Source organism: Lissotriton vulgaris, chromosome 1_1 (assembly GCF_964263255.1).
Source record: "Lissotriton vulgaris chromosome 1_1, aLisVul1.2, whole genome shotgun sequence".
NCBI lineage: Eukaryota > Metazoa > Chordata > Amphibia > Caudata > Salamandridae > Lissotriton > Lissotriton vulgaris.
Genome location: NC_141685.1, coordinates 406,433,690 through 406,459,212, shown reverse-complemented (window position 1 = coordinate 406,459,212; position 25,523 = coordinate 406,433,690). Strand labels below are relative to the sequence as shown.

Below are 25,523 nucleotides of genomic sequence, written 5' to 3'. Positions count from 1 at the left end.
GGGCCAGATGTAGGTGAAATAGATTTACCGATTTTTAATTACCGAATTTTACCTATTCTGTAATTAAAAATCAGTAAATCTATGGGGTGGACATGTAGGTATTCCAGATGTGCTGGAATACCGAATCGGGTGATTTCGGTATTTACCGATTCGGTAAATACCGAATCGGTAATGCCCATTTCTTCCTATGGGCTTTGAAGCCCATAGGAATGAATAGGCATTACCGATTCGGTATTTACCGAATCGGTAAATACCGATTTTCACAAGGGTGCAGGGGGTGTCACTTTGACACCCCCTGGCACCCCCAAAACAGGCTCAGGTGCCATGTGGCAGGCATACATGCCCTAAGAGAAGGTCTGCCTGTCACATGGCATAGGTGTGCATGCACACATGTGCATGCACACCGGAATCGGTATTTTACCATCAAATTGGATTTGATGGTAAAATACCGATCCGGTAAGGCCTCTGGGACTCAGAAGAGTCCCACCTACATCTGGGTGGCTCACATTCGTTAAATTTACCGATTTTTTATTTTACTGAATCGGTAAAATTACCGAATTGGTAATTTTACCGATTCGGTAAAATAATGCCCCCTACATACCTATCACCTATTTACCGATCGGTAACGGCCGAAAATACCGATTTTCGGCCGTTACCGACCGACCTACATCTGGCCCACTGTGTTTTGCAAGTACAGCTGTTCCTCCCCCATAGTCAAAGCCAACCAAAAATTGTCAGACATCTTGGTGTTTAATCCAGCCATTTTATTGGAAACAGCGTTTGTGTTCATGCACGTTCCCTACGTTTCTATGACTTACATTCTGAAGGAACCAGAGAATGTTCAAGTTGTGTGTCCAGGCTTTTAGACGGTGATTAACATTCCTCTGTCTTCAAACATGATCAACAGTCCTTACGACCATAAAAATGTGTCCAGAAAATGGAGGAAATGAGAATTCAACATAAACTATCTGAGAATTGTTCTACATTTGACCTTGAACATTATATAATAGTGGCCTTAGTTCGACAGAAGTTCTATTGAAGGGCTGGTTGAGAGTGCTATAGGAGAGGGCTGAATACACGGTGGTGGTAAATGCGACGCAGTAATTGCATCTGGAGACCCCGTCTTTCTTCTTGAAATGTTAATTGCTTTGGTTCGCTCTCTTTAAAGGAGAAAAAAACTACGAATTAGTTTAAGAAGTACAAATTGTAAAAAAAGAATCAAATAAACATAGTTGAAATATTAAGTACAAATTGCAAATAATGTTTTTCTTCATTTAAAAGCAACTTCCTGGGATTTTTCAATGCTTGTTTTGTTTTGTCAAGGTTTTCATACAACTTTATTGCTGAGGCTGCCACTGGGCACTTGACAATGTAATAAAAAGAAAACATTGGCTAAAATCAAACTTATTTTTCTTTAAAAAGTACAAATTGCTATAGACATCCCTGTCACTTAAGAAAATGTCATTGTGTGGGGATGAGCTTCCTATGAAAGAACAGAATGTCTCACTCACAATGGAATTAGTCAATGGCTGAAGTGGGCTGACCTATTCCCTCATGCTGTACGTCGTAGCGAGTGGAAATAAAGTATGATTGACACAGAAACAGACTAAAGTATAGATAAAAGTGATTAATGGAATGCTTGAATCAATCTGAGCCACTGGTAATTACTCACAGCCTATCCTTATTTTGTACACCACACCACCTGTGTTTGGTCTCAGCCATATGCAAATCAGTCTTGTCTCTACTCCAATAGGAACAATCCAGTCCAAACTGCCAAGCCAGGTCCTACCTGAACCAAAACACAAGCAACCCAGGACCATTTTCACCCTTGCTAGGGCTCATCAGCCATAATTAGCTTGGATCCAGTGACATGGTGTGCCGGAGACCCACTCAGGATTGACAGACTAAAGTGTACAAAAAACTGAACATGGTTTATTTAATGAATTATCACTTAAATGATCAGCCTTCGTCAGAGTGAGGATGTATTTTGAGCTTAAAGTTAATTATAATAAACCTAAGATTTTTATTCAGTCAGAATTGACATTACTCCCTGGCAACACATCCCCGTCCCATTGCTTACTACCAAGGAAATCCATGGTACTTTTTAACTTTGATAAAGTTGAAACCCAGCATCTCAGTGCTCAATTGCTCGCCTCAAGCCTCTGAAGAGGGTACTACAATAGGGCTCAAAGTTCCTCCCACTTCTGGTTTTTCATGTATTTCTCACCAGGTATCTCCTTTACTGGTGAAGGAAGCCCAAGGAAGAGGGGGCTGCATCTCGCCTTCCTCATGGATGCATCAGCAACTTTCAGAGTGTGCATTGTCAGGGGTCATTTTTCTCCACTTATTCTTCCGGGGGGAGCTGAGAAAGGGAAGTGTCCATTTCTGTGCCTGTGGGCAGAAATATGGCTGATGTGGTCCTCTTTCATCCTCTACTGCAGGTTTCATGTGGGAGAACGAGGTATATTTGGCTTCTCATGTTTGCTTTGTTTATGTGAAACTAATGAACATTTGATACTTATTTGCATCCCACATGGTGTTTTCGTTGCCAGGGCTTCGGTCTTAGGGTTGTAATTTAGTAAATCCTCAGGATGTAATAAAGACGAGATGGAAGTGGCCTCGGCTGGTAATGGTCTGATTACTAATCGGTGATCTTCATTACTCTGGGGCCATCTACATGTCTTTAAATCCTCGCTTTCTGTCCCCATTTGGTGTCATGCGAGTATCTTGGAACTTTCTTGCTTTGGGACTCCTTTTAGAATGATGGGACTTACGAGAAAGCGTCAAGGGTCAATTGGATGTCGTTGTAGATGAGGTGCCTTTGATAAAACTCACCTCTGGCCTAACATTTGCACCTGCGTATTCCTTGGATTAAGGGTCTACACATTTTCACAAACACTTCTGGTGCTGATTACTTGCTGTATACAGGAGTGGGAGGAACATTTGGGGAGGAAATAGGTACTGACTGGCCTTCAATTTTATGAAATTTAAAAAGGTGTCTATTATGGTGGTGGATCCTGGCTAACCCAATGATTTAGGGAAAGGGATGAGGAAGATTGTACAAAAATTAAACAATAACTACAAAAAGAAGAAACTCAACAAATGCTTCTCATCAATTGATCCATTCATTGAAGCATATCATTTTGTTATACCAATTATTAGATAACATTCAGTTCAGGAAATGTTGGTCAATACACAAAGTAGCATGAATAGAATGGCAGAAGCATCTTATTAATAATGTTCCAATCTACTGTAGGCCTGGGGATAGTGGTAGTTAGTACAAGAAGAGCATTTCACTGCCCTTTAATTACAACAAATGTTACTTCTGCAGGGGAATATGTGACAAAAGGCAAACTGTTGGTGATATTCTCTTGGAATTTTAAATGTGTGGGAGTATTTAACAATCTTCTACAACACCTTGTCAGATGACACAAACTCGGAGTCTTCTTTAGCTTGTGGAAATTTGAAAGGGAACCCTTACACCCCTACCATGAAATTCATATATTAAAAGTATGTAAACGTGGACACCTTAATATGGAAATTAGATATGGAGTTGCTACTGTTAAATTGTGGGCTTAAGTTATCTCAACAAAACAGTATCCCCATGGTACCTCCTTTTATCTCCCACACTCTCACAAAATGTATTGTGACACAGATGATATGTTATCCAAAGCTGGTGCCTCTTTTATTTTATTTTCTTCAGCAGTCGTTTATGGATGCATGTGTTATTGTTAAAAGGAAACAGAATTTGACTGACAGGCATATCCTGTCAGGCCATTCCATCTCCATCCTTACTACACACGCCGCACTCTCTTTTAGCCTTGTTCTTGCTGTCCCAGTCTTTCATAATAAATGTATCTTTTTTGTGACACAATTCTGCAAGGGTGTTTATGCTGTGCAATCTCTCCCCTTGTTGTGAAAAACAAACTTAAAACGTAAATATTTCAGTGCTGGCCGGAAAGCTTTAGCTGTCTGCGTTACTTATGTAATCACAAAAAATAATATTACTTAAATTAATGATAGATAGATAGTTAGATAGATAGATAGATAGATAGATAGATAGATAGATAGATAGATAGATAGATAGATAGATAGATAGATAGATTGATTGATTGATTGGTTGATTGATTGATTGCAAGGCTTTCGATCAGCCTCCTTCAGTCATTGCTCAGCTTGAGTGTCCATCGCATGTTGGAAAAGCCTTTGGAATATTATACTTAGAATGTTAGAGTGGGTCAACGCTCTTAAGTGGGGTGGATTTGTTGCCAATGTCAATGGCAATGTCAGTTATGTTTGGCTAACCCATACGTCAAGATTCCTGATGTATCTGTCAATCCTTGCGACATGGAGCGCCGTACAGTAAATACAGCATGGAGGGCGCACTGAAAAGTGTTGCATCACTGTTTTACGGCACTGATGCAACACTTTTCATAAAAGAGGCCCTGCCTTTGTAAGGAGTGAATTGTACTTACACCCAAAGGAACTACTAGGTTCCAGAAGCCAGCAGAATAGTAAGGATATCATGTGCCCTGGTTCAAGCAAGGATAAAACGTACCTTTGACTCTTTTTGGAGCTGCAAACTACCATAATTAACAAGGTTCAATGGGCCCTAACGGCTCCGGTGCCACTGAACCTGCTGCCAGATTGCTACCTACACCCCTGCCAGAAGCCCTTCAGCTGTATTGTGTTCCAAGGCATCTTTATAACCCCAGTCTCTTCGTCCCTTACAGACAAAGACTGTTAAAGGCATGAGCAAAGTGGGCAATTGCCCCGTCCCCCCACCTTTTAAGGGGCCAGTGAGGAATTGAAACGTCTGTCTATTTCACAGCTGTCTATTTATCCAACTCAACCTTTAAAGTATTATTTAATATTGTTTGGTGTTGTCGTGCTTGAATTAGCAGAAAATTAGTAATAAAATACACAGTCATTCTCAACTGGGGCCCCTAAAGTATGCCTTGCCCGGAGCCCCCAAAATTCTTAGGCTAACACTGCTTGCAGAGAAGTGTCAGGTTCTCCCTACTGACACAGAGCTGCAAGTACGGGGGGAAAGCAAAGCTATTTCAGCTAATCTTTCTTTCTTTATCATCCTTATTTCGACATAAATGTCATAAAAGAGGTCACAATGCATTAACAATAAAATTTCCACTGAAACATTACATTTTAACACTAAAAAAAAACAGAAATACATCGTGCCAATACAACTATTTCATCATACTAAAATAGAAACGCATTGTTGAAAACATTAAGAGAAAAATCAGGTCAAATTCCATGCCCTCGCTAATACCCTTCCGGCACCCTGAGGCTATACAAAGATACACAAGATCTCATTTTACAATAAATTTCCTTCTAATGTTCCACATATTAGCTAAAAATTTGGTTACAGCAAAAACAATTACTGGAGATAAATCCGTTTTTAATATTCGGTAGGAGTGAAAACACTGCCTGATCCCCAAGTTTTTGCAAATTGGAACAATCCAGTTCTTCCTGGGTGTCCAATATGCCGGGCAGAAGAACAATACATGCAGATCATTTTCTAGCTCCGTAGTGCAGGCGGGACAATTTTTAGAAGTAGGTGGGGACCAACGACTAGTAAGGGCTCTGATTGGCAGAGAGTCGTGTCTCCATTGGAGATATAGCTTGCTAAGACCAGTAGGACTAATATCATCAAGAACGGTCTCCATTTTGTAATAGTCTTTCCTTGCTAAGAATGTGCTCGACAGTGACCCCGTTTAGGCATTCGATAAGCAGACAGATAGATCATGATCATAATACAAATTAACCAGCTCTTTACGAGAAATACTTCTACAAGCTTGTTCAGGGTTAATCCATAATAAGGGGCAACCTAGCCTCTCGAATTCCTGCCTTATATATTTTAGCCAGGGAAGTTTCCATGCATTCGGGAGGTTTAAGAGCTCCACCAGTTCTTGCCTATAAGTGGCGAGTTCTGGGGTTATCCAGAGTCGCCTCCAAAAAGTTAAAGGCTTAAGGCCCAATTCCTCTTTTAATGGTCTCAGTCCCAAGTCAAGCCTTAGGGGCAGCAGAGGCGTACTTATGGGCAAAGATACCAGTTGCCTAATCAAACGAGCGGCATCGGCATGTCTTACATCAGCAATCAGTCATGCACGTGAATAAAGTAAGGGAGTGGCTATCTTAAATATATCTGTTTAAGTGACTTACTGTGCTATAGGCTTACTGTGTTCCTATACTTGATTTCCAAAGTGTGTAAAGTGTAAAGCATTGCAGTGTTCCTCCCATTTCATTTGTTAAAAGCACCCTTATTCAGATCTTCTCAACCTGATTTGGGGGTGAGTGAGATGATCTTTGAGGAGCCTATGTATCAAAAAGTCACACAGCCCAGGAAGCCACCTTGCTGCATTGTGTGACAGGAAAATGGGTGGGAATGCGCTGTATTTAACATCATACGGTGCGTTCCTCTCCTTTTCCTGCACTGGGGCACAATCTACTGCCTAGCGCGAAGGCAGACACCTTTGCACCATTGCACCATTGCGCAATGGTGCCTCCGTTGTAAGCAGGATTGTTTTTGTGCAGGATGCGACACCTTCCTGAAGAAAAACAGTCCCCTGAGGCATTTTCTCTTCTTTTATAAATATGCCCCTGAATGTTTCAAGTACCTACCAGTATTTTCATGGGTATGAGTCTTTCTTCATCGCTCCAGTCTTTACTTTTGTGCAGCTGTCTCCTCTAAAAGACTACTTTTCATATAATTTGCCTACTAAAAAGACAAATGAGAAAGACCCACTAAATATAGGGCTCATCCTCCCTCTCTCGAGTCTTGTCCTATGAAGCCCTCAAGCATGACCCATAATGGCACCACAAGAGGAAGAACGCCTCAGAGTGATAAAACTACCAGTAAGTAATCGAAACATTCGCTCATAGTCTATTTCCTCGCTCCATTCCCTACTTTTGAGGCACGCCCAAGTTTATTATTTAGGGTTACAACAACAGAAGGAAACCAAAATAACTACCAAGAAATACATGTATTTGGTTACAGCATAGCGAACAGTTCAAGTTTCACTATTGCAGAACGTACTTTTGTTCCAAATCCCCACAACCTTCAGTACCACATATTTTGTTATGGTTTACAAAAGTATAAGGAAGAACCCAGGCTGCTGTTCCACAAATTTCCAAAATTGAAATCCCTTGGACTTAGGTTCTTTATCCTCATCAGGGCTTTTGCAATGAGAGGAAAAGTAGGAACTGCATTGAACAGTTTACTCAGCAAAGAGCAAGTCATGGTATCCACAACCCAGACCCTCTATGCTTAAACTTTGGGCAAAGAGATTTCCACCTGGCTGCAAACAGATCTACTTCTGGAAAAACTAATCCCACACAAATCTTGTTGAAATTAATTGGCTGGAGACAGAAGTCTTGTGATGAATGGAATATGTGGCCGAGTCTGTAGCCAAAATATTCTCCACCGGCTTAATGAGAAACGCTATCAAGGTTTCTGTTGGGACCAATGAAACATGACAACTCCTATAGCTGGTAGGGAGCGAGAGTGGGTGCCCCCTTGTCTGTTTATGTAACTCGTGGCTGTCTGATTGTCTGTTCTGATACCCACTGATGATTCTTGGATTTTGTTTGGAACCCTTGCCCAAGGAACCACCACCGCCACAGTTGTCACTACGTCTTATACTTGTAGCTATGCCTTAGGCTTTGGACTTTCTTGAGCCTGTATGGTCTGAATGGTCTGAATATGAGACCGTATCTTCAGAATTCTGGTCTGCAGAAGGCTAAGGCAAACAATAATCTTTCTGGTCTGGAATCGTGCCCCAACAAAATTGAGGTTGTGGTCTGGAAGGAGAGATTTCTTTTCCCAATTTATTAGAAATCTGTGATTCTGCAGCAGTGTAATTAAAGAAGATGACCTTCAGTCACTGCTTTTGAAGAAGCATGTCCCAACCAGTCATCTAGTTATGGCTGAAATGCAATCCCCTTGCTGTAGATACTCTGAAGACAACATCAGCCCAAGGGAAGGAACACAACATTGAAAATGCAGATCCTAGACTGCAAACCGAAGATATTTCTGGTGTTCTTTGCAGATTTCTATGTGTAGGTTGGCATCCTGTAGCTCGAGTCTGACAGTGAATTCTTTAGGTTGGACTAAAGGGATTCATTTGTAAACAATCCATCTTGAAAGGGATGGTTGGCACTCATTTATTTACTTGTTTCATGTCAACACCAAGACGATAACCTCCTGACGCATTCTCCACCAGAAACATAACTGAATAAGTAACCTTTTTCCTCTGCTTCTTTGACTCTGATACAATAGCCTTTTTATAAACAACAAATCATCTGTTTCCTACCATAGAGTTCTTGCCCTGGACATATTCTTTGGGATAGGTGTAGGGATGAATACCTGAGCAGGAGGCCTAGATGTGAATTGGGTTGGAAAGCTTGCTGCATGATATTCAACACCCAAAGTCCTAACACATCATCATCCCAGGTGTGAAGAAAGTCACAGATACATGAACCCACTGGTACCTCTAAATTGCTCTTTTTTAGATAGTCAGGAATGCCTTTTTTCCAATTTGTGGGCTGTGCAGAAGAACAAACCTTCTTAGAAGAACCCATAGGCTGGAAATACTTCCGACCTTTTGATTGCCTATGCAAATCATAAGCTGCAGATGGCCCAATAGAATCTTTCCTATGTAAGGAAAGGCATGGTTTCAGTCTATGAATGCTTAGTTGACCACTGAATCCAGTTGGTCTCCAATTTAACTCAATAGAAATAATTTTTAGGTCTCTACTAGACAGCGCATGCACTGCCTCAAATAGACATGTTTACAATTCAGTGGGCTTTAGCCTGCGCTTAGACTTACACTTTGCTTGCTTCAACGTCACTCGTGTATCCTTAATTTCCATGCGTCATGCCTCTTCCTGTGTTTGGCTCGCACCCAAAACATAGACCAAGTGCTTATGTCAATCCACTGCTCCCTTTTTAGGAGCTACTTTTTTCTTTATTTTTGAGCACTTCACACAGAGGCTCATAATTTCATTCGCAACTTCTCCTTCCACACCCCCCTCATTCCAGTGGCTTCTTTCCCTCCACAGTTTACTTATTCCCCCCCAGGATGCAGGGGCCAGCATTGAACAAAGCAACTACTCATTATCTGATCATCCAGCAAGAATACAATTTAATCAATGTAACTGCTGTAAAACATGTTTCAACGCTACAACAAACACACAGACATTGACTCTAAATTAAATGTCGGCAGACAGATATATCATGTCCTTTCTTGACATCACCATCACAGCCAAGAGTGGCAGAATTACCACCTCTCTGTACACAAAGCCCACATACCGGAATCGCCTCCTGCACTTCAACGATGTTCACTCCACGGGCACTCAGAGAAAACCTGCCTGTGGGGCAGTTTCTACATATCAGGAGGAATTGTTCTGATGTGCGAGACTTCAAGAAGGAAGGCAGGAACCTCACCCAAAAACTCAAGAGCAAAGAATACCCAGAGAAGATCATTGAAAGAGCACAGAAACAGGCGTGTAACATCCCTAGAGATGCCCTGCTAGAAACTAACACCAAACAGGACAAGGAAGCCCTGATCTTTGTCAGGACCAACCACTCTTTTTCCAATATAGTCAAAAAGATTGTGAACAAACACTGGTGTATCCTCACATCCAACCAGTTGTCCTTCACTAAACCACAGTTTTCATTCAAAAGAAACCAAAGTATCAGAGACAGACAGATCCACAGTAACATATAACAAAGAGCACCGAAACAACAGACTACACTGGAACTCCCTCCAGTGACAGTTCACTACTCCTGCAGGAACTGTTCTGTATGCTGTGGGCCTTAGCCCTTTTTGCAGGTCATTTCAGAACTTTTTGCCTTCCTCCTGTATTTTTTCTGACCTGTTGTCGGTGGTTTTATGACTCTGGGCACTTTATCACTGCTGATCAGTGCTAAAGGGCATGTGCTCTCTATTGTAAACTTGGTAAGATTGGTTTACCCCAATTTGGCATATTTCATTGACTTATCAGTCCCTCGTACAGTGGTATCTCATATACCCAGGGCCAGTAAATTAAATGCTACTACTGGACTTGCAGGCTGCTTGCGCCACCCGCCAAAGTATTCTTTCAAACCTGTCTCAGGACACTGCTACTGCACGGCCTGCACGCACAGTTTACTGCTGCTGTGACATAGCACATTAAGTGGCTGCCATGTCTGCAACTCTCTTTTTATTACATATCTGTCTCCCCTGAGTTAGGCACTAGCTAGCCCTATGAGGCAGGGTGCAGGTAGAAAGTAGGAAATGTGCCTTAAATGTTTCATGTCTTGGTAGTGACAAACAGCCTATTTGGTTTCTCACTGCTGTGAGGCTTTTCTCTCATAGGGATGCATTGGAGATGTAATGTAAATGTAAATGTAAATGTAGTAGTATTTGTATAGCCCACCGAATCGACCCCCGAAGGGGTATCTCAGGCTCTTGTACGCATATCGCTGCGGAACCCTTCCTGGCTTTTCCTGGTTAAGTGCCCACTCCTGGGTACCCCCAAGGTGAAGCCAGGCATCCTAGCGTTGTTGGTGCCATTGTGGAGATTAAGCAAGCTATTGCCCAGAGTTGCAGAGTGGGACCCATGATTAGAATAGGCACCGAGGCAAGAATTATCAGGTCCGCGGAAATTGAGCCCAAGACCCACCGAGGTGGGAATTGAACCCTGGTCCCGGGCTAGACCTCTGCATCAGGGTCTGCCGCTCTAACCATTGAGCCACACTTCGCCATAGGTTGGCAGGGTATGCTCAGACGTGAGTCCCTTGCTCAATTTGCCACTGGATTCAAGCAAGCCTGGCTGAAGACGGCTGAAATGCCAGAAACCGGTCCTGGGTAGCTTGTTTCCGGTCCCGGGAAGGCATGGCTTGGCAGTTAGGGCGGGACTGTTCCCATGAGGCACAGGGTCAGACTGATTTGCATATAGCCATATCTGAACTGGGGTGGCAGAGTGGGCTAAAGAACGGTGATGGATTAAACCCAGATCTGTTGACTGGGTGTGTGTTTGATTGGTTCAGGTGCTCCGTTCATCACCACCCCCTTTTGTACCACTTTTAGAAGTGGGCATTTTAGTGTGCTATGTGTCTTTGTGCCTGCCTGATGTGTATTGACCGTCTCGTTCTGTCTGACCTGGGAGAGGGGGTGTGTATTCACTCCAGCCAGTCTCAGGGGGAGTTGAGGTGTGTCCTGCCCTGCTTGGGTGACTCCGCGCTAGGCTGCATAGGCCTGGTCTGCATTTGGAGTGGTGGGGGGAGTAGCACCTGCACCTGAATAGGGCTATGCCTGCCTTCCACAATGATGGCTTTGCCCCCCTGTGGTGTGTCTGGGGCCAAGGCTTACACTAACAATGGAGGTGGTGGTGCACTTGTAAAGATATTCTAAAGTGTCACCAGAACTGGTTTTGACTGGGCTCAGAGCCCTGTGCCAGGGGAGAACAAAGACATATGGACTATAAATACTGGGGCTGTGACCCCCATGTTAACTGGATCTGAAGAAGAGACTGCGTGGGACTTGTGGCCGGCAGGCTGCTGGACTGCCAGAAGGAACTGCCTTGGGACTGGACTATTCTGGGGGGTCTGAAAGAAGGACTGCCCCTCTGTGCCGAGGTCGCTTTTGCTGGCCTGCCTGGCTGCGCCCTGCTGGTTTGTCCCCAGCAGTCTTCCAGGAGTGCTACTGTGCCCTTGGTCCAGGCAAACCGAAGTGCTTTGTTTTCTTGGGGTTCTTAACCTCAGACCTGGGCTTGGAGCATACTGCGAGTTTGCCTGAGCCCCAAATGTGGGCTCCTGTTGCAGAAGAGTGTGTGGAGCACTTCCTTTTCTCTGTGCCCTGAAGTGCGTTGCCCCCTCACCACAAGCGTGTAGGAGGCGATATCCACTTTATTTCCTGAGCCCAAGAAGTGGGCTCAATCCCCCATGCATGGCGTGTGCAATGTGTTCACGCCGTGAGGAGAGGCCAGGCCTGGTTGTGGGCAGGACCCGACAGCAAGAGGGAGCAGACCCTCGCGGGCTCTCATTAGCTGTGAGCCGCCAAAGGCGTAGTGAGGGGACAAGAGCCTCACGTGCCCTGTTAAACTGCCGCTGTAAAGAGCAATGATGAGAGTAAAGGCAGAGTAGTGGACCCAGGTTGCCTCCCACGAAGCCATATGCAAATCAGTCTTGACCCTGCGCCCAATGGGAACAGTCAGGCCAGGTCCTCCCCGGATTGGAAACAAGCATTCTAGGACCGGTTTCAGGCTTTCAGCCCTCATCAACCAGGATAGCTTGACTCCAGTGGCATGGAGAGCACGGGACCCACGTCTATGTATACCCGCCCCACTCGGACATGGGTCCCTGGCTCACATTGACACTGGATTCAAGCTAGCCTGGCTGATGAAGGGTGTTACCCAAAAACTAGTCCCAGGGTGCTTGTTTCCGGTTCAGGGAAGACCTGGCTTGGCAGTTCGGGCTGGACTGTTCCCATGAGGCAAAGGGTCAAGACTAATTTGCATATAGCTGGGTCAAAACTGAGGTGGCAAAGTGAGCTAAAGAATAATGGTGGATTCAACCCAGATCTGTGACTGGGGGTGAGTATCTGAAAATCTTCAGTGCTCTGTTCATCATCTCCTTGTGTTTGCTTTGTTCACCCTAAGTTGGCAGGGTATGCCCAGAGTGGGTCTCTTGCTCACTTTGCCACTGGATTCAAGCTAGCCTGGCTGATGAAGGGTGTTACCCAGAAACCGGTCCCAGGATGCTTATTTCTAGTTCAGGGGAGACCTGGCTTGGCAGTTCTGGCTGGACTGTTCCCTTGAGTCACAGGGTCAAGACTGATTTGCATATAGGTGGGTCTGAGCTGAGATGGTGAAGTGAGCTAAAGAATGATGATGTAGTCAACCCCGATCTGTAACTGGAGGTGAGTGTCTGAAAATATTCAGTGCTCCGTCCATCATCTCCTCGTGTTTTCTGCCTCCCACGATGCGCCAGACCTCGGCGTGGCCTCCAGTACCAGCACGGTTTTCCCTCCGAGGAGGGAGGGTAGGGAGACTGCCTTTGTGAAGAGAGGAGGCGCCTCAGGCAAGTGGGAGGTCGCAGGAACCTGCCTTTGGGGAGAGGAGGGCTCCTGCCGCGCAGGGGCAATGCGGGTGCCTCCCTCCTGTGCTTACATATATCGGGGGCAGCGATTGAGGTCTCCCACTTATTTGGTGCCAGCAGATGCACCACGAAGAATCGTGGCAACTGCTGCTTGTGTGTCTTGTTAGGGGCTTCCTCTTGCCCCTAAGACCATCACGGGGTGGGCCCAAGACAGGCCCATGCCGCAGTTACCTCCTTGGCTGCACCACGGGTCTGTGGGAAGCTGCCACTCACTGTTGGGGGCATATTGGCCCAAAGGAATTGTTGGCTCATGCAGGAGGATTCACAGTGATGGGGGAGCTCCTAATGTGTGCATTGCATAGGCCCCTCATAGCTGGTCTCTGAAGTGCCCGCTACGCTTTTTTATAGCAAAGGCAGCATATGCACCTTGATGATCTTGCCCTGCCTGTGATGCCATGATATGCCTACGGTGGGCATGATGGGCTTATGATATGTTATGACATGTGCACTGCTGCTAGTGTTTACCATGGTGCACTGTTGAGGATATTTTATGCATAATGTGCTTTGCTAAATACCGTTATTATGTTGATGCCTAATGATCTGTGCTAAGTGCAATCATACCAGTAGCAACTGGTCGCCCTAACTGTATTGTTTATGACAGTGGCCTGATTGGCCAAGTAAATTATTTAATTCCTGTGAAGTCATGACCAGTGCCTAGTGGCACAGTGTAATATATGTGACCTGGATCTAAAGTGTTTTTATGGATAATACAAAAGATATTTTTATATAACTTAGTGTGGAGTTTCTTTTGTGGTGTGCCTAGTGTGTCACTGCTGTGTGAGTGTTGTATAAATGCTTTGCACTTTGCCTCTGGGATAAGCCTGACTGCTCTGCCAAGCTACCAAGGGGGGGGGGGGGGGCAAGGGTTATCTTCAGCGTGTAACTCCCTTGCCTTGACTAGAGTGGTGGGTTCAGCCTGGCTTAGGTGCATACCCTAGCCAAACAGAAACCCTGTTTCTAACATATGTCCTCTCATGAGAGAGTCAAAAACACTAGACCTTGGCCTCCCAACACTTTGGGAACAGAGAACACACACTAATTGTAACAGAAGCAATGTCATGTGCATCATCACATGTCCATGTGGCCTCCATTATATTGGAATGTTGACCAGGAAAATAAAAATCAGAATTAGTGAACACAGGAGCAAAATACGGTGTAGAAAAGCATCTATCAAACTCCCTACACATTTCTAGGAAAAAACCACAACCACAAAAACATAATGTGGTCAGTGATTGAAAAACTTACTCCACATGTAGGGGTCAACAACAAACTCCAAGAAAAAGTACAAAGGTGGGTCAACAAACTGCAGCCTAATAAAATAGGGTTCAATGATGAAATACCTTGGAACGAACTGAGCCTCCAGCAGGTCTTAGATGACCCCTTCAGAATGTTCACACAATATGGCTCCAGGAAGTATTAAATGTTTTTTTTTCAAACGTGTGATCATTGCACAACTTTGGCACTAAATTAGAATAGTGTAATAATTTCCTACACAAGGAGGAGGTCAGGAGTATCAATTGTAGACACTCTCCTTATCTCATATGCAGGCATGCTCCCTGTTCGGATGTATGATGTTACAACGCGTACTTTTAGCACGCATACCATTACAACAGATTTTTTACAACGCAGGTCATTTTACAACGGATACCATTACAACGCAAAAAACTACAACGCACATACTATTACAACGCATACCATTACAACGTAAGTATAGGTAAGTATATGATAATAATATATAATTTAAAAATATGTTGTAAATATTTATTAATTTATTATTTAATTTAATTATTTATTATATATTATTTTAATTGCGGCGGGATGCCTGGCTTCGTCCTTGTGGATACCCTGCTGGGGTTATCTCACAGGGGAATACCAGGACGGGTTCCCAAGGCAAGCGCCTTGATGCCTTCGGGTGATACGTGCGCTATATAAATCGCAATACATTTACATACATTTACATTAATTAAATTAATTTAAATTTTTTAATTTGTAAAAATAGGTTAAAAATACCCCTCTACCCCAAAACCCAAACCCAGCCCTAAAACCTAAAAATACCCCTGTACCCCAAAACCCAAACACAACCCTAAAACCTAAAAATACCCCTGTAACCCAAAACCCAAACCCAACCCTAAAACCTAAAAATACCCCTGTACCCCAAAACCCAAACACAACCCTAAAACCTAAAAATACCCCTGTACCCCAAAACCCAATCCCAGCCCTAAAACCTAAAAATACCCCTGTACCCCAAAACCCAAACCCAGCCCTAAAACCTAAAAATACCCCTGTACCCCAAAACCCAAACCCAGCCCTAAAACCTAAAAATACCCCTGTACCCCAAAACCCAATGTTTATAAAAAAAGATAAACTTACCTATAATTATACTTACGATGTAATGGTATGCATTGTAATAGTATGAGCGTTGTAGTGTAATGCGATGTAAAGGTATCCGTTGTAAAATGACCTGCGTTGTAATAGTATCCGTTGTAATGGTATGCGTTGTAAAAAATCCGTGGTAACAGTTGCATACCCCCCTGTTCTGTCACGGCATTTCCATAAAAAAAGAATTGGCTGCATGATACTCAAGCAAGTTGACACGGGCCTCCCTGGCCCTATTAAATACTAATAAGAAATCTCATGACGTAATTCCTGGATTTACAACAAACTGGATGATAATGGGAATTCATAACTGCAAAATAACCCCCTAACATTGTTAACCCCTTAAGTGCTGCTGACGGCCAATGGTCGTCAGCAGCGCTACCTCCCCAGTGCTGCGCACGACCATTGAACGTCCATTCAGCACTAGTTCTAATGGACAGCGCAGCACTGGGGAGAAATGTTTACACGCAGCTAAGGTGTTAAAGTTCATTGTCCCAATAAGAAAAATTATTGTTGTGATTACAGTAATGCCAAATGTAGGCATACTTTATTTATCTTTAAGGAGCATTTCTTGGCTCCAATAGGTAATGCCTCTTGTGAAAAAACCTGCTTTACAGCACGATAGCCCCAAATATCAACTCAGGGTCATTGAGTGACTGCAATCCCCAGAATGCTCAGCGCGGATTACGGATGCGCTCATCAAGTAAATACCATGCAACAGCACTCCTGGGCCTCCGCACACACATGTGCTCCCATGTCGGTGTTGACAATCTGCTCCATCAGTACAAGCCCATGCATTGACGCCCAGGTCCATTAACCAACAAACCAGCGCCCCTGCGGTGAGTAGCTTCATTTACAGGCCACACCTGTGCCAGCCCCTGGGAATAATTAGTCCTGCAGCCCCACTGGTCTGTTTTCTTTTCCAGTGAGGTCCAGCTGGACCAGGCCCGGGTGACATAATCTCTCCTCTTTGGCTTTTCGTGACCACAAGCCAGGGAGAGCGGGATCACAGTAGGTGATATGGATGGTAGGGACCCTTGCATTGTCGGTAAATGCATACGTTGGCAGCCTTGCCTTGAGCTCTTTGAGCATTTGGACCTACATTTATCCAGTTGTGTTTGACTACGCTGAAGGATAATCTGCATAGTGTTGGTATGGATATCGGTATTTTCCTTGACAAGTTGGCACTTTGGCAACTTTTCTCTCCACTGCCATAAATTTGCCCCCTACAGGGGAACCCAGTGCTTGACTACAGGCCCAACCCTCCTTTGCCGTCCACAAGAGGGAAAATTTACCCAGTACTAGGGTAAGTGAAGAAATACATAGCAAGCCACTATATATGTACGCATCCCACAATCTTCTAGCTTCACATTTGTTTGTGTGTATGTCCTCTTGAACACAACTGCTAAACCACCAATATGGTTTGTTCAAGTCTGGTTATAAAACGGAAAAATATATATGTGACAGTGGATGTACCGTACTGGGGATCGCAACGCGGATGTGAAGCATTGCATGGACTAAATGGTGTGCTATGTTGTAATAAACGCGGCACCAGATGTGGTGCACAATAATCACAGCTTGCAGTATATGAGGTGACACATACATAAGGGTGAAGTGCATGTCTCATATATAAATACTCACTTTAATTGATATACTGCCTTGCATGCCTGACTTGGTATGCATGCCACATGAAAACTTCTGAGGCCATAATATATGTTGTCAGGGGAGTTCTAGAAAAACAAAACTGCCCTGACGAATACCCAGGAACCTTAAACAGTGTAGTGTTGGTAGGCGTGGCTCCTCTGTAATGGCAGAGTAGGGTTGTCTCTTTGCTCAGAGCCAGCAGATGAAAAATAAAATGATGATAAAACAATTTTATTATCATTTTATTTATCACTGACTGACAGAGTCGATGGAGTCAGGGCCGGGCCAGACCAGGACAGATAGGAGGAGTGATGGGCACTGTAAGTGCGTGTGTCAGTTTGACCGGCCGTCTTAGGACGGCCATACAGACATGCGCATTTATATTTCTCCAACCCAGCTGTGTTGCACACCAGGGTGGAGAAAAGGCACAGGCTCACTGAGTGAGCGTCAGACCAGCCTGCTCAGGCAAATCTCAGCATTTCTCTCATGCTACATATAGCATGAGAGCAGTGTCTGGATTGGGTGGGGAGCCTGTGATGTGTGGCCCATGGACAGCCAGGAGGAGAGGAGCATTGAGGCGGCCAACAGCATCATCAGCAAGTCTTTTTATTTATTATTATCCCCTAACCTCCCTCCCTCCGCACCACCCCACCACTTTACATTGGCGGCAGTCGCCACTCAGTGTAGGGCAAAAACATATTGGTGCTATTTGGGTCATATGGCCATAGTATCCTTTGTGCCCATTTCATAGTTAATTTTAACCTCTGCCATCCACCACACCAATAAAGGGATACCTTCTGAGTGGTTGAGGATTTCTTATTTAGTTCCATTAGATAGCAATATACAATGAGCTCCCTGGAACACAGTCGAGACCACCCTGACTTTTACGGATCAGGGGGAACCTGATGATGAAGCATGCCACTATTATAGTGTGTGAGGGTTACTTATAAAAAAGGATTGATTTCCTTTTTCCCTGCCTCCTACTGAGGTGTGGCATGCATCAACCCCCCTCTTGAATTTTGCCTCTACTAGCAGAGGGATACCTTTATGTTTATTGTGTAATTTTTATGGTGTATGTATCCACTCATCCTTTGACACATGAAAGGATCTCCCCAACTTCCCAAGTTCGCAAGTCCCCGTGAACTCCTTTACCGAAGTTTTGTGAACGCGTTAAAAAATAAACATGACGAAAGTATTAAATGTAACCAGTGTTTTACATTTTAAGACTTTCAGTGTTAACTGTTTTTTGCCACTTTGTCCCGTTCTGAATATTTACCCCGCACTTACGAATGCCCGATTTAAATATTTCTTGGGAAAACCCTCTCTAAGTTCTATCCAAGTTCATTAGTAGAGTCGGTTTCTCTCAGCCTCTTTCTAATGGAGGTTGGCCTTCTTTTCTCATCGATACCTGGAGTGCTGCAGGCCGCTCACTGTGAAGAAGACAGCTCCTTGCAGAGAGGTAGAGTACTTAAGCTTGCCAACCATTGCAAAATGCCCCTGTAAATGTCTCCATAGGCCCGGCTGTGGGTCTTGTATCACTATTTTAATTGTTATACTCATCTTTGCGAGCAAAGCCCATAAGTTATACCACACCATAACACATGGCTAAAAGACAATATCATTGACAACGCTAATAGTTCTTGAATTGCCCGGGACCTATTGACTTTGCCAATGCTTGTTTAATATTGCAGCCTTTTCAGATGTGCCAGCCCTCCAGTTTCTCAACCACATCTGTCTCCTGGCCAAAGTTACTCTTCCGGCAGCCACAGATGATGTCTTCAAACCATCACAAAATACAGCCGACATCAATCTGGACTTTTGCTCTCTACTGGTTAGCAGACCCGAAAAATGTCACTTTGTGCAAGTCTCAAAATCTTTCTCCTAAGATTGTGTTATATAGAGTGAATATCCCACTGATCTCATAGCTGAATAGTCTTTTCAGAGCCACTTCTGTATTTTTGTCCACAGCCGCAGGAGAAGAGTTTTCAGGACTCCCGCCAAAGTAGCCAGAATCGCACCCGCCTCTAAAGAGTCAGGTAATATTGAGTTTCCATCTTCTAATAGATACAGCTTCTGCATAAATCTAGGAATAGAAAGATAGTCAAGGTCCTTCAACTCTCTCAAAATCAAGGATTTTACTTTTTCGTGCAAAGGCAGAGCTGGCCCAGGATGCTTAGTACACTGAGGTAAAAGACTTGAAGAATTCCCCGTTTCAATCTCTCCCGTAGGAAAGGACAAATGATTTTTTACCTGAGCCAACATCTCCTCCACTTCCCTCTCTCCTCAATGATTTCCCCTTTGATGAGGAGTGACACAGAGGTGGCGGGAAGGAAAGAGAAAAGAGAAATTATCCTCTTTCTTGCCCTTGTTTTTCCTTCTCTTAGCTCTGGTAGAAGCAAGAGCCTCCTGTACCGCTTCTGGCACCATCCTCAACATCAGGGCTAATATGTGTGTACCCTCATTGAGCATGGTTTAGTTTCCCCTAGCAGTTTATTAACTAGCCACACAGTGGCGCTATAACATAAAACATGCCTAAAGCAGGCCTCTGTGATGTTCATATTCGCACAACCCCGCGTGGATTACCTGCTGCCGTCCTCCTTGAGTGAGATGAAGTTTGCCTGAGTGACACAAGGTAACCGAGGAGATTGGCCCACCTTGCTTCAGGAAACCGCTTTCTCTGACAGCAGCACGATTCGACAATGATACAGCAGCACCTGGTTTGTTGTAGCAGGACTTGGATTTGGCATAGTGTCATATGGTGGCCTAGCAGTGGAAGTTTGAGCAGCTGCAGTCAGTCTGTGCATGGCTGATTATGTATGTCCGGCCCTGTGTGCAGGTGCGCGTGTAATTATATCTTTTCAGCTCAAACAGTGCATGTAATTTGTGTGCATTGTTGGGTTGACCTTAGTTTTGTTTTGCCTTTTTCCACTTTTCTTGTATACCCTACACCTTTAGGAACTTTTACCACCTACTTTTAACATGGAGGTATTTTGAGGGGGTACTTTCCACTGAGTTTCAATAACCTCTCATATATTTAATTGGGTTTCATTTACCACAATTGTCTTGTGTGTGCTAATTATCAGATGTAGTAAATAGCGCATGTGTTAAATATCACATGCGCTACAGGCGAATAAGAAGGAATATAGTATGCAGTTTTACCTCCTGATCAGGCGGGTTGCTAAATTCATGGCCTCCTTACCTTGGTATTAAGCTGACTGCAGGTTGATGCCATGACCATGGTTACCATAATACTGAAAATGATCTGTGTGGATTACACTTTGCTCATCCTTGAATGTTTACTCAGTTTAGTTGTCTGTCCAGCCCCATGTACAAATTCCACTCTATTCACTTTGCCGTGAGCACTGCACCATCTCCACTACATTATCAAACACCCAATGATGATGAAATATAACCAAATGAATAGTTCGATCTTGAGGTTTGTAGACTGTTATTTTGGAATTTATTAACACTTTTATCTATATGTTACCATCTAACTTGGAGCTGAACAGATAGACTAGCAATTAATGCAAATAAAACCTTGAGAACCATTGTTTCTCTTATAGTGTAAATACAAACGGCAGGCTTAAAAAATACAAAGGGAAACATCAGGCGACGGGGCAGAATGAGCCGGGTATGTGAGTGATCGACCACATTATCTTCAGAATGGCAATTCTGTTCCCCATAAGAGCAGTGGTTCTGCTGCACAGATGAGATCAGAGGAAAATAATAATTTATTAGATCCAGATTAAACTCACTCCTGGTGCCACGTGCATTGAAGAGCTCACTCATCATAACTTAATCTCAGTATCTAAACAGCATGTTCATTCCCCCCACTGAAGCATTGTTTTAGTTATTACATCATTAATTTATTTTCGCTTGTATTGTTTCCTTTTTAAAGGAAACTGACCAAAATTATTACAAAAAGTCAGGGTTCCTCTCACATGCTTAGAGGTGCAGGTGAAGGAGTGGGATCAGTTCCTAATTTGAGCCGGTGGGGCCTCTAACATTTATTTTTTTCTTATCAAACATTTACTAAGAGCAAGACAGGGAAAAAGACATGAAGTAGAAATACAGAAAAAAGTCCCAAATGGCAGAAAGCAGGATCCTGCAAGAGTGAGATAAAGGGGAAGGGAGTGTCTATTATTGGGAGGCATGAGGTACATTGCAGACTGCGCAGCCCTGGTATTCTGCCATAGAACAGCGCCCGCCGCAGACTTCTTGGTAGAGCTTTGGCCGCTGGTACTCATTATTTTAAACATGAAGCACCAAGTGGGATCACTTTTAGGTGGATTACTGGTTTGTTGGTGTGTGATTCACAGCACAGTTTGTCATGACTCCCCACAAACACAGAGGCAATAGTTCATTTCATGTATTGTTTCAGAAAACGTTTTAACGTGAAACCTCGTGCTTTAATTGCCTTAATATTAGTAGTACTTGTCATTTTTACAGCATTGGCAACACTGCTTTCTCAAGCCTTAGCCTGTAAGCTTGCATGCAATGCTCCATCCATCCTTGTCAACCACTCACACATGCACTCCACTAACTTAGCTCTCACTCGTTCATTCATTCTTTCACCCGTGCAGTCACTCATCCCCCCTGATGACTCATTTTCACAATCACCCACTCACCCATGCAAATTATTCATTCATTGAATAAGCACTTTATACGATGACTGTCCATGACTATCGGCTCTGCCAATGCTTGTTTTATAGGGCAAATGGGAGTTTCTACTTACTGCAGCTGTTTGTCCCGCTCTGCATTGTCCAAGTACCGTCCCGTTTTGCCCAGGAATGCTGACCTGTAGGTGGCGCTGGTTTCCCCATGTTGTTTCACAGTGATGTCATAACGGCCAACACCCACTGGATTCTGGAATGATTTGCATGAGTGGGTTTTAAACACAGTATGTTATTACAATGTTTGAAATTGTAAAGCAATCTTCAATCAGTGACATCAGAAAAGAGTTAATCTATGTAATTAATGACCAGAAAAAATCACAGCACGTGTGAGACCTGTAGGTCCTTAAGAACGTGGTTGAATTCCAAAAATATATAAAAATATCAATATCAGGACAGCTCCCCACCACTCAGACGGGAACCTCATTTTACACCCTACATTACTTCAAACCCCAGTGTTTCAGGGCATCGGGAATTTTCTCTCTTGGGCATGTTTGTTAACAAAAATACATGTTTTGCCTAATGATTTTAAATATACAAATGACAACTATTGTTTGAAAACTTGTCAATCGCAGCTGGCTAATGAGGTGAAGAGCCATATCAGATTGTCTGGATAACTGCTGACTATATACATGAGATGCACAGGTCCAGCTATGAGATGCATACTTTGGACAGGATTAGGGTAAATGATTCAGCAGTTACTGGGCTGGCCGTGCACAGTATAGGACTGGGATGGAATAAAAAGCATGTGTGTTTGCCAAACTGGAGGTAGGGTGACAGAGGTTTAAGCTGAGGGGTGTTCGGAGGCTGTATTTATGCCAGTTTTTGTGGATAAATTAAGCACCATGTAACTGAATTCCAATTAGGTGCATTGGATGTAAACGTATCCATAAGTGCATAAATGCATAAAGAAATGCATAAATAAATATCCGGAAAATCTGGCATGGATCCAGCCCTTCTGGACCTAGATGAGGTCTGGCAAAATTATCCGCTGGAATCTAAGAGGAGAAAAAGTGGTTCACAAAAAATCTGCCCTGGGCCCTGATTGCGAAAAGAAAGTTCAGGTTTTGTTTACCTTTCACAAAGAAAGGGCTAATTTAACAAGGGGTGCCAGCAAAGCTTAGCAGAGTAGAGTTGTTTGGGGCAGGCATTCTCTGAAGGCACTCTTAAGCTCAGTAACTAATTACTGGGTTGGGGAGGGAGAGAAATCAAGCGGATGTTAAGCATACAGGGGCAGGTTGAGCACACCCTGGCCCCCAGGCCAATTAGGGGGGGGGGGAGAGAGGGTTTCCGCAGGGACCCCTGCCACTGGTATTGACGTGCTACAGTGGGACTCCGCGTCAATCCCCCCCCATATGGTCCCATGGCACTCTCGCATTGTGGTGGTGCCGAGGTACTACTGCCATAATCAAAATAATAATATACAATCCAGTGTGTAGGGGTATAGACTGTAGGCCCAGAACACCAGAACAACCTCTGCTGGAAGTGGTAAGGAGACAGACTAGTGCTGCCTCTTCCCAAAACAAAAGTTGTTTAAAAAACGATTTTCCCTTTCTGTGATTACTGTCTTCGCATGTGGTTGTTACAGTTTAGAATTGCAGTTTTGACCTGCCTGTGATTGCATATGTTATCACCTGTTTTGTGTTTTAAACTTGTGGTTTTCCCTGCCCATGATTGCTTGCATTTAACGTGTTGAATTGTGGGATTATCAGTCCGACCTCTGTAGTTTGTCCCTCTCATTCCTTGGTGACAATTCTGTTTTCCCTCCAAATTTCTCCTTTGCTCTGTGCTAAGGCCTGTGTGTTAAAACAGTGCACCCCCAGCCACCATTTTGTGTTCACAAGCCAGTGAAGCCAGACCCCCTACCTCCCCCTCCCCAGCAACAGGGATATTCTACATCAGAGGGTGCTTCTGTGAGCTGTTTAAACTGTATTTACTGGGGCCTGTGCACTTCGTTTTTTTGGCCAGCAGGGGGAGTAAAGTTCTATTCAAACAGTATTGTTAGATTTCTAGTTAGTGAAGCCTTTACCTGCAGAAGTCCAAAGTGTGGATTGAGCCTGTCTGTCTCCTAGGAGATTCAGAACAGGAGAAGCAGCTGCCCAGCCCCCACCCACAGTCCAGCAGACCATTGGCTATTCAGCTACCAGGCAAGTCTGAGCCCTCCTCTCACACCTGCCCAGGCCCCTTTAGGCCTTGCAGGGTGCACCCAAAATCATTCTCCTCCATCTTGTGAATTGCAGCCTACCTGTGCCCCAGATTGCCGTGAGCAGAGTCCAGGAAGTGGTAAAGAGGCAGACTAGTGCTGTCTCTTCCCAAAACAAAAGTTGTTTAAAAAACGATTTTCCCTTTCTGTGATTACTGTCTTTGCATGTGGTTGTTACAGTTTAAAATTGCAGTTTTGACCTGCCTGTGATTGCATATGTTATCACCTGTTTTGTGTTTTAAACTTGTGGTTTTCCCTGCTCAGGATTGCTTGCATTTAACGTTTTGAATTGTGGGATTTGCAGTCCAATCTCTGTAGTTTGTCCCTCTCATTCGTTGGTGAAAAGCCTGTTTTCCCTCCAAATTTCTCCTTTGCTCTGTGCTAAGACCTGTTTGTTAAAACAGTGCACCCCCAGCCACCATTTTTGTGTTCACAAACCCTATTTCTAACCCTGTGCCTCTATCAATATATTTAATCTAAATATACTTACTTCCTAAGTGTATCTATATACTTTCAATGTACTTATGGATCTATATATGTATCACTTTCTTCTAATTTAGCATTTCCAATGCTCTAGCCTATTACACAGCCTATACTTCGCTCAATATATCTTCTTGCCCAACCTTCTGACTCATCTCAAACTTCTTTCTACTACTCCTGCCAATGTACTACCCTATCTCTCATCCTATACATCTATCAATATATCCTCTACATCCACTCTCTCATTTGTCCCAAACCCCATACCACTACTATGGTCGCCAAAACAAACCTTTCTAGACTCTCTCCTGCTCTGCCCCTCCTTGCGTCATCTGACATCCTTTTACTACACCGATCCCCTAAAACAAACCTTTCTAAACTCTCCCCTCTGACTCCTCCCCTCCAAAACTCCTTTTTACTCATCCAAAAGCCTCTTCCTACTGCTAAGACCTAAAATCTTTTTCAAACAAAATTAACAGACTAACATGTTCACTTCTCAAATTCCATATTCAACTATACTAATATACTGCCCAAATAACTGAATAGCATATCTACTACTCAAATTACTTCATATTTATACTATACTAATTTTCAACACTTATCCTTTATGGGTTCTGGAGTGGGGTGCTACTCGCCAGAAAAGCGCTTCAACACCCATCAGGGGTAACAGGTGCTATATGAATGCAAATCTTTCTTCCCCTTTTATCCCTCCGCTATCCTTCTCACTCCAAGTAACAGACTAATATCCACCACTGAAATTACCTCATATTTCACCTTATTAATTCACCACTAATACTTTATAGGCTTCCTGAATGCGTCAACAAGTGATAAATAAATACAAACCTTTTTCCTCCTCTATCCTTCTGCTATCATTCCAAATCCAAATAACTGACTAACCTATCCACCACTTAAAATGTACTTGCATGTTTCACTATACTAATTCAACACTAATCCTCTATGGGTCCTGGAGTAGCGTGCTACCCGCCGAAAAAGC

General features: G+C 43.7%; 1 protein-coding gene across 1 annotated transcript in view; it reads right to left on the bottom strand.

Annotated features, from left to right (window-relative positions):
• Positions 1 to 569: 569 nt before the first annotated feature.
• The window catches only part of CIMAP2 (ciliary microtubule associated protein 2), a 183,698-nt gene continuing 158,744 nt past the window's right edge, over positions 570 to 25,523 (bottom strand). The window contains exons 9-10 of the mRNA XM_086936212.1: positions 21,912 to 22,042; positions 570 to 1,160 (exon numbers count right to left, since the gene is read on the bottom strand). Coding sequence (XP_086792338.1) covers positions 1,016 to 1,160; positions 21,912 to 22,042 — 276 coding nt within the window. The 3' untranslated portion in view covers positions 570 to 1,015. The remainder of the gene's footprint in view (positions 1,161 to 21,911; positions 22,043 to 25,523) is intronic.